This window comes from Protomyctophum bolini (assembly GCF_963924005.1).
Source record: "Protomyctophum bolini genome assembly, contig: SCAFFOLD_507, whole genome shotgun sequence".
Classification (NCBI taxonomy): domain Eukaryota; kingdom Metazoa; phylum Chordata; class Actinopteri; order Myctophiformes; family Myctophidae; genus Protomyctophum; species Protomyctophum bolini.
Window position 1 is genome coordinate 38,090 of NW_027665364.1, and position 9,519 is coordinate 47,608.

The window sequence follows — 9,519 nt, forward strand, 5'->3', positions numbered from 1 at the left end:
TTGAATGGTCGTGCAACCACTCCTATAGACAGCTATGTGTGTCCCTGGTTGGCTGGTTGGCTGCGTCCCTGGCTGGTTTGCTGTCCGAGCACGCACGCACGCACGCACGCACGCACGCACGCACGCACGCACGCACACACACACACACACACACACACACACACACACACACACACACACACACACTACTGTATGTATATGATGATTTCGGGTGTGACAGTACAGTACAGTACAGTACAGTACAGTACAGTACAGTACAGTACAGTACAGTACAGTACAGTACAGTTGTAGCATTCCTGGCGGTCTGGATGTTCCGGGGACCCCCACACGGTAAAGGCTCATACTGGATTTTCGGTGGTGGGGTGACCACCGAACTACACCGCCACCGCTCCAGCCTCCAAGGCCCTTAAAACAAGGCTCCACCTCCCAAAACAAACTGGTCAGGCTCCTACTTGGCCTCACCCCCCGAACCCACCTCACCCCTGCCCACTTTGACAGGCTGGGATGGCTTAGGGTCGACGACAGAGTACAGCATCTTGCAATGGGTCTGGTCCACAAGATTCGATACACCTGAACCCCCCCCCCCCTTTCCCCTCACTGTATAGTATATTTTCCCCTTTTGCTTCCTATATGATGAATTCCTGTTCTGTTCTTTAACTACATAGAAGTGTCTATTTGTATGTCTCTAAATGTTTTGATGAATTGAACAATGTGGACCCTGTTGTAAATAAGTGTAACGCTTAATCGGGTCGTCCACTCACAGTTAACAGTCTTTGTATTGAGTTTGTGCTTGAAATGTACTGTAATTCTACAAACCGTTAATACATATTTCAATCAATCAATCAAAAACACGGGTGTGATTTCTGTTATTTTGTTAGAGCACAGTAGCATTATATTCTGATAGTAATCCTCCTGGCTATAGATCGTTTGTTCAGTACGTTTGTCAACTTCAGCCAATCAGGAGAGAGTACCCATTTAATCAATGTTCCAGTTCCAATTCTGTCTGCTCATTTATTGTGTCTTATCACATGAGCTGGAGAGACAGGGAGACCCCTGGTGCTGAGCAAAAAGTCCATAGCAATGAGTGACAGACAGTAAGACTTTAATAACCCTGAGGAATTAGAATTGCGGATTATGACAAAACCCCAAATACAAGTCACAGTTTATTTGAATAGTTTCTTTATTTTCAGCTCTGTCGGTTGTTGTTCAAATGGTACATGTCATTATACAAAAAATTGCCTTCGCCAACATTTTGTTTTTGTGTGACGTAAACATGAATATGTTTCAGTTCTAGGACTTGCTTTTAGTAAACAATATGACGGCAGCTTCTACACGTAAAACCATCAGTAAGTGTATATATATGAGACGGAGACCAACCGGGGCTATTATGAAATACGAGAGCCATTGGCATTTTAATCAGTCTTCATTTACTATGTATGACCTATACTGTTTATGTGTACACACATCAATTGCCCATGTTGTGTCCACTCTCTTCATTTTAACAATTTGTGTTGGCTTTGATTTTCTCTATGAGTCATTGTTTTCTCCCTGACACAGAGGAAGACATTAGCTCAGACCCAGCGTTTAGCACAAAGTGTGTGTATATAACTTTTTAGAGAGGATATACTGCTCGTAGAAGTATGGTTAAGTAGACCACCCATGGGGGCGTTTAAGAGATCTTTAGTTTTTATTATTATTTTTTTTACAGCGCATAACTTCACAAACATGCGATTAGCTAAGACCAATTCTTGTCAGCTGCCCGCATGGATCTCCACTCCAATAGCGGTTCAGTTTAACACACACAGCTTACACACCTGGTGCTATACTTCCAACCAAAATGTCAGATTTAAAATGTCAGTTTATGAAGAATCGCGGGAAAAACAAACATTTTGGACAAAGGGAACTATATAGGATTTGAACATGACCATGACTTATTTTTTCCTTCTGTTGCTGACACGTGTGGGTGAAGTTTTCTAGCCTAATTGCCTCAACATCAATAGGCCAATTAAACCAATTGCGCAAACAGTTTTGATTGAGACAAAATTGTCTATAGAATACAGAATTAGTGACAAACATTAGACAAAAACAAAATACAAATTTGTTTAAAAAACAAACAAACAAACAAACATAAAAGTTACAATAGTAAAAAAAAAAAGAGAGAAAGGTTTTGTGTAGCTTTTGATTATCAATCGGTAGCTATATAATGAGTGACAGTCCAAGACATTACATTCAGCTTCTCATTAAACAGAATTGCAAATGATTTCATCACAGCTCTTGCATTTTTAGAGGTTGAGAGAGAGAGAGAGAGAGAGAGAGAGAGAGAGAGAGAGAGAGAGAGAGAGAGAGAGAGAGGGAGATAGAGAGAGATAGAGAGGGGGAGAGAGAGAGGCATATGGTGAGCAGAAATAAAAACAGATATTGTTGCAGTAACATGTTGATGTCCACAGCAAAACGTTCTCTGCATTGCATATAGAGAACAGCAATTATCAACCTGTGGGCCCAAGGGCCCCCGTGGGGGTATTGCAAGTGGCCCCTCAACTATAATAGGCTCTTTGCACAGCAGTCGCGTTAGAAAGAAATCGGGCCCTCTTCCTTTACAGGTCTGACCAATCATACTGATTACGTTTGTGGGGGGGGGGGGGGGTCCTTGAATAAAATAAAAAAACTGAGGAAAAAAAAGAAAGAAAATAATTGAGAACTACTGTAAATGTACTATTTATACACTAAATGGAACAGAGCCTTGTTTTGTTTTCTAAGACCTGCGACGGAAGTAAGGTTGACGTCCAGTTTCAATCCAACGTGGACGCTGTGCACATATAGAGCCCGCATTGGCAAAACACGAACTAACTTAATGTCGGTTCCATTGATCCCAAGAAATGTATCCATCAGCAAAATGATTCGGCTGCTGTGTTAAGTGGTCAGATGGGTGGGCCGCAAAAAACACTTTTGAGCTATTCAAGTGGGCCCCCGAGTCAGAGAAGGTTGAGTTCATTCAGATCTCAAAGCGACATATATACTGTAGGCTATATCGTGGAGGACCAATCAAACTTGGATGTTTCTCAAACATCAAGTTCTTGTCTCTGTCATACATGTGTTGACCTTTTTTTAACCAGCAGTTTGTGTAAAAAATTAAATGCAAAAATAAATGAATGAAAGTATAAATGGCTACAACATATTACATTGATTTCTGCGGTATCAAGAGGAGCTTTAAAAAAAAAAAAAAACATTTATTTTGTTTGTTTTGTAAGAATTAAAACAAAAGGTTATCACAGCTTCTGAAAGGCAACGAGTTCATGCTTAGTTACGTTCGGACGGTTATCTGCTTTTACTGGTTGGAGATCAGCGGTTCCCAACCTGTGGGGCCGGGCGGGGGGGCCCTTTGTTGGGCCTTGAGGATATTGCAAGTGAGTCCCCAAATAATTGGAAAACCAACTAAGATGTTACTGATAACATTAATGTATAAGAACAAATCTTGACGAATGAGTTTTCATTGTGAATACCGATACAATAGCAAACTTGAAGTATAAGTTCTATCGATCAAGCCAGGACACCAATCGATCGATCATTAACCCATTCTGAACGGGAACCCATTTTGGTGTTATAGCATCATGTTATGCTGTAGCTATTGAAAAATAGCAGATCTACAAGCTCATAGCGCGCCACCGAGTGGCGCGCTACGAGCTTGTAGGTCTGCTATTTTTTTTTAAATCGAAGAACGACTTACACTTTTAGAATCTGATCTCAGGTCAGAATGGGTTCATCAGACCAGTGTGTGTCCAGTGGAAACCTCGTATGAATCTGACCTCAGGTCAGAATGGGTTAAAAACAAAACTGAACAAACTGAAAAATGTGCCCCAACGCGGCACGCCTTTCGGCCCGTCGCGTCGAGCGATCAGATGGGTTGCGCGGAGGCCTGCAAGACGCTCTCGAAAACCTCCGAGCGGATATTAGCCCTGGTCCAGAAAAGGGTTGGGAAGCGCTGATTGTATCTATATAGATGCCGTTGCTCTTTGGTGGGTGGTTGGTGGACGGTGTGGCTTTTCTTTCGTATAGCCCCCCCTTTTTGTGTGACTGTCCCGCATGCATCACTGCTGAGCGGCGGGCTCGAAGCAGTAGACGCCGTAAAGCTGCTGCTGTTTGTCGGGGAAGCCCACCAGGCGCACGGCCGCGTCGGTGGGACTGCAGTTCTTGCGGGGCCGGGAGATGGGGTAGCGCACGCTGCCGTCGGCCAGCCAGCCGGCGTCGCAGCGGTCGTAGCCCTGCATCTTCCAGGCGGCGTACATGTGGCCCACCTTGGCGATCTCGCCGCCGTCGTCCACGCAGGCCCGCACCGCCTCGTCGAAGGACAGCCGGTGGGGCTGCACCAGCCAATAGAAACGCCCTGAAAGGGGGCAGAGAGAGAGAGAGAGAGAGAGAGAGAGAGAGAGAGATCTCAGTCGGAATCCTTTCAAAATGTATTTAAAGGTAGAGTCAGTGATTTCACTTAATTCAAATATCACTTATTTTTTTGTTTTGTTGTGATAATCCTCTCTACTATAGAGTGTGCTGACCATATAAGGAGTTCCTCCCTGTCCCCAGTTAACCCCTGGGGGTCAAAAAACCTTAGGTTTCGTTTTTGTTCTCTATCCTGATTGGATGAAAGCTTGTGTCCCAAGGCAAAAACGAAACCTAAGGGTTTTTGACTGAAATCACAGACACCCCCTTTAACCCATTCTGACCTGTGATCAGATTCAATAAAATGTCTGTTTGAAAATGACATTTTTTTTTCTGAAAAAGCTATGTTTCCGTGTCAGCCGTTCTTCGATTTTTTTCAAAAATAGCTAAAGCATAACGTAACGCTATAACACGCCTAAAAAGGGTTAATTACAGTATTATCGGCTGCTTTCGATTAATTGGACACGTCATTATGTCCTAAAACTGTTACCTTTCAGGATTCAAATTAAAAGCATAGCTAAAAATAGCGGATATATACAAGTTTAAAAACGTGTCACATTGTGAATTTGTGTCACACGTTTTGAGCTTGTGGATCGTCTAGTTTTGCTATACTTTTGTGCGACACTGTATAGCATGAACAACTTCTGGAGATAAAGCACTTTCTGCCTGACAACAGCATTCTGTACTTCAGTATAGCCGACATTCCACCACTGGTTTCCCGGGGGAACATTTGAACAAACTAGAAAAAAAATCACACCTGTGTGAACTGAGTGGTGCAATTCCCCCCCCCACACACACACACACACACCTCTCTCTCTCTCTCTCTCTCTCTCTCTCTCTCTCTCATTAGCAGGCAGCAGGCACAGCAATACCCCTCTCTCTGTTTCTTGGCGCCCCCTACTGGTATTAACCCATTCTGACCGGGAACCCATTTTGGTGATATCAGCATGTTATGCTTTAGCTATTGAAAAATAGCAGATCTACAAGCTCATAGCGCGCCACCGGGTGGCGCGCTACGAGCTTGTAGGTCTGCTAAAAAAAAACAACACTAACCCGTCACGGCGGCAGTGAAGCAGAACACGTCGAAGCGGCTCTTGGACTTGTCGCGGCGGCCGTAGTTCCTGAGTCCCGCTCCGGCGCCGGTCCCGCCGCAGGGCTCGCGGGGCTTGGTGATGGGGTACTGAACGGTGCCGTCGCTCAGCCAGCCGGCGTTGCACCAGTCCAGGCCGATCCTCCACGCCTCGTACAGCTGGTCGAAGGAGGCCACCACGGCCGCCTGGCCCGCGCACGCCTGCTCCGCCGCCGGGTAGTTCAGGTTGTAGCGGCCGACGCCTGGGCTGTAGGGGAACACGACGCCTATATACAAGAACGAACCGGGGAGAGGAAAAAAAACAAGTATTAAAAATTGAAATAAAAGTCAAGTCTTTAAAGGACCACTTCACCACTTTTCAACCTATCTTCATATAATAGGTCCTCACTAATAATCACGATAAAATGGCACGATTTTTTTCTACTCAGTCTGTGTCTCATAGGAGGGCTGTGGGCAGTTTAGAAACCGTCCTCCAGTGACATCATCACTAGGCAGATAATTCTTTAAACAAAGATTTCTTTACAAAAATGTTTAGATTTTCATTATCGTGAGAACGACGGCTTCCATTTTCGCATTGCAACTTTTCAGGACTAGAAAGCCTGCAGTTTCTATTAGCTTGTATTCCCCATCGATGATGTCACTGGAAGACGGTTTCTGAACTGCCCACAGCCTTCGTATGAGACACAGACCGAGTAGAAAAAAATTGCGGCATTTTTTCATGATTATTAGTGAGGACCTATTATATGAAGATAGGTTGAAAAGTGGTGAAGTGGTCCTTTAAGTCTTATGAAGGGACACACATTTTTGTCTTTTCATCCATCTTAATATAGAATAGAGTCCACCAACTTTTTTTTTACCCCCCCCCCCCCCCCCCTTTCTCCCAATTGAGATGTGGCTTTTTTTGTACTGCATTCATATAATAATAGCGCCTTCATCCGAGGCGCTTCACAGAGACTGTGCATTACACGTTCACCCGTTCGCACGCCGATGGCGGCGGACTATATACCATGCAAGGCACCCCGCAACCAGCACATCGGGAGCAATTATGGGGTTCAGTGTCTTGCTCAAGGACACTTCGACACTGGGGGGGGGAGCCCGCAGGGTTCAAACTGGCAACCTTTGCGGTTATACCTCTAACCCTGAGCCACCGCCGCCGCCTGCCGCGTGCTTGCACCACGTTTACGAGATGTGAAAGAGATGTAATCCAAAAATGTAATAATAACGTGATGTGAAAATGGTCAGAATTCAGAATGAACTTCTGGCACACGGAAACAAATCGTCCTTTTGTAACTCAGAGCACAACCAAATGGACCGCTGTGGGGTCCATTTGGTTTTTACACTCTCTGAGGAGTTCAATGATCACTGAGGTTTAGACTAGTGTATACCCCCCTTTTTAAGAACTGGACAAGCAACTGGGGTCTTTCCTTTCCCAGGCCCAGTCTCTCACTGTGACTCTCTTATGTGTCTCTGTGTGTATTTCTATACGCGTATGCTGATTTATAGCCATTCAGTCTCCCGGGCCGGCCAGTGAAGAATGTGTGTGGTCCCTTGAGTCCCTGTCTGGGTCCATGTCTCTCCGGGGAAGCTTGCGGCATGCATGCCAAACTCCAGGGCTTTTTTTTTATGTTGGCAAGTGTATGTAGCCTTATTATAGTCAGGACCAGTAGCTTGGTGGATGTGGAGCCGTTGAAAGAATCGGACAGAACCTCACGGACTGCCTCTATGATTCAAGTTCTCAGTCGGACTGATTTCAGTCTTTTTTTAAAGAGCATTAGAACGCAATGCAGCAGCGGAAGACATGGTCAGAACAGAAGCATCTTCCATTACACTCTAATTGACCTGGATGTTTCATTAAAGCAAAAGGTTAAAGCATCGATCTATTATACAGTGACTGGGTGACTGTATGTAGAACAGCAAGAATACACTGTATATAGGTTTAGAATGACAATACCTAAACGTCATAATTCTTCCTAATGTTCAACATTGTTTATAGGAAACACAAAATGCAGCGCTTGTGTCATGAGGTCGCCTTTGTTTCACATGTCACAGTTTGGGACTTAAAATAACAAACATTTGTCAGTCGTGAGATTATTGCTTTGGTTCCCTGCGTCTGTTTCTGTCCGCCCTAAAGCACAGCTAGACCTTAAAGGACAACTTTTTTCAACCAAGGTTCATGTTTTAGGTTGTTATTAGAGAAAGTAAAAGACGGGTACTGTTTTTTTTTTTTTTCATTTGCTGCTTTCTTTAGTTTTAGCGACAGGGGGTTGGGTCATTCGAACATGAGGCTAAATATGCATTTATTTACAACATTTTATGTTGATTTATTTTGTATGATTTACTATAGTCCTATATACTAGACCCCATCTGGCCACAAAAGATCACGGGATCACTACTTGTGTGAAGGAGGAGGTGACAAACTGACATATTGAGCCACACAGTATATGGGAGCCCCCAGTACCTCTACCTCGATACCAGTAGATCTTGTGATCTTTTGTGGCCAGATGTAATTTCCTTGGGTCTATAGTAAATAATAATTAAAAAAAAAATCACCATAAAATGTTGTAAAGAAATGCATATTTAGCCCCATGTTCGAATGCCCAAGCTAAAAATCGCTGAAACGAAAAGAAAGCAGCAAATGAAAACAAATGAACACTCACCTTTTAACATTCTTTATAATAACAACCTAAAACATGAAAAAAAAAATTAAGTGGTTCTTTAAAGTGGTTTCAGTATGCAACTGTAGCTTTCTTTACCCATTTTGGGAAGGAACCCCTTTTGGTGTCAGAATGGGTTAAAGCCCGATTTAAACTTTTTGTATTTCTACATTGCAGTACCTATTGATACTTTTGCCTAAGTAAAAAAAAAAAAGTGAGTACTTTTTCCACCGATGTACGTCTGAGAATACACGAGGCGTTACCACATAGCCTTCACTATAATCCCACAATCCGTTTGGCGATTTCACAAAGTATAGCTGAAACAGCTGCGAGGCAGAAACATCATCCTTTTTCTATGGCTGGGGATTCAGGGCTTCTTTGTGACCCACCTGCTATTTAATTTATTGCACGTGCATGTCCGGACAGCGCCCAAAATGAATCCTTTACAAATGTGGGGAAAACGCCCTCAATTAAATTTGGGAAGTGGCTATATCTGCCGGCGCTATAGGCCGCAGCGGTGTCTTGACGTGAAATGCTTTACGACCGTGAGTTTAAAAAAATAATATTATATAGCCTATATAAACCCTGGAAAAAAAAGGTTTTGGGATGCGTTTTTTAAGAGTGGAAAAGGCTTATTTAATGTGCTGAGCCAGGAGCTACAGTATGAGTATATGTGTTTTGAGGACATGACCTGAGCTGAACGCGTTTGGGTTTACCAACGTTGACATGCAAACAAATGCAAATGTGGCCGACTGGGATAAAACAACACAAAACCTCCTTTCTATGTCTTTTAGTCTCTCTGCAAGGAACCAGTGAAAAATAAACCAATGTTTTCAATAATAAAGAAAGGAGAAAACTTCCCGGAGAAAGATTTTCCTTCACGCTGATTTCGATTGATGTCGTGGGCCGCCCTGAGCTTTTCTTTGGTCGGAGTTTAGACTCGTAGACTCATTGCATGGCAGTAATGCAGTATACAACAATGGTTCCAAAACCTTTCATATACCGTACTGTATGTTGGTTTGTTTAGTGGCTATTGAGTGAGAAAACAATGTTGCTAATCATCTGGGCCTCTGGGGGGACCATCTTCTAGAATAACTTGGAGACCATTTTGGGGACCACGGATGTACAGTATACAGTGGGCTACTGTGACATTTAAGAGGTTTAACGCACAGCTATAGCGTGATGAGTGCGCGCGTGCGTGCGTCCACCACCATGAAAAACTTGCCGTGTGCGTCAGCGAGGGCCCGGGGGAGCGCGGCGGCGGTGTCGGCGGTGTCCTCGGTCGGAGTGTCGGCCGTGGCGTCCGCCGCCGACTGGACGACCTCCAGGGTCACCTGCTGG

The 9,519-nt window shown here is 44.1% G+C and overlaps 1 protein-coding gene across 1 annotated transcript; it reads right to left on the bottom strand.

Annotated features, from left to right (window-relative positions):
• Window positions 1-1,162: 1,162 nt before the first annotated feature.
• Window positions 1,163-9,515, bottom strand: LOC308312298 (hyaluronan and proteoglycan link protein 1-like; the record flags this gene model as incomplete). Its single annotated transcript, XM_080794663.1, has 3 exons — window positions 1,163-4,381; window positions 5,488-5,790; window positions 9,404-9,515. Coding segments are annotated over 3 exons (711 nt in total), but the record flags the coding sequence as incomplete, so codon positions are not given.
• Window positions 9,516-9,519: the final 4 nt, after the last annotated feature.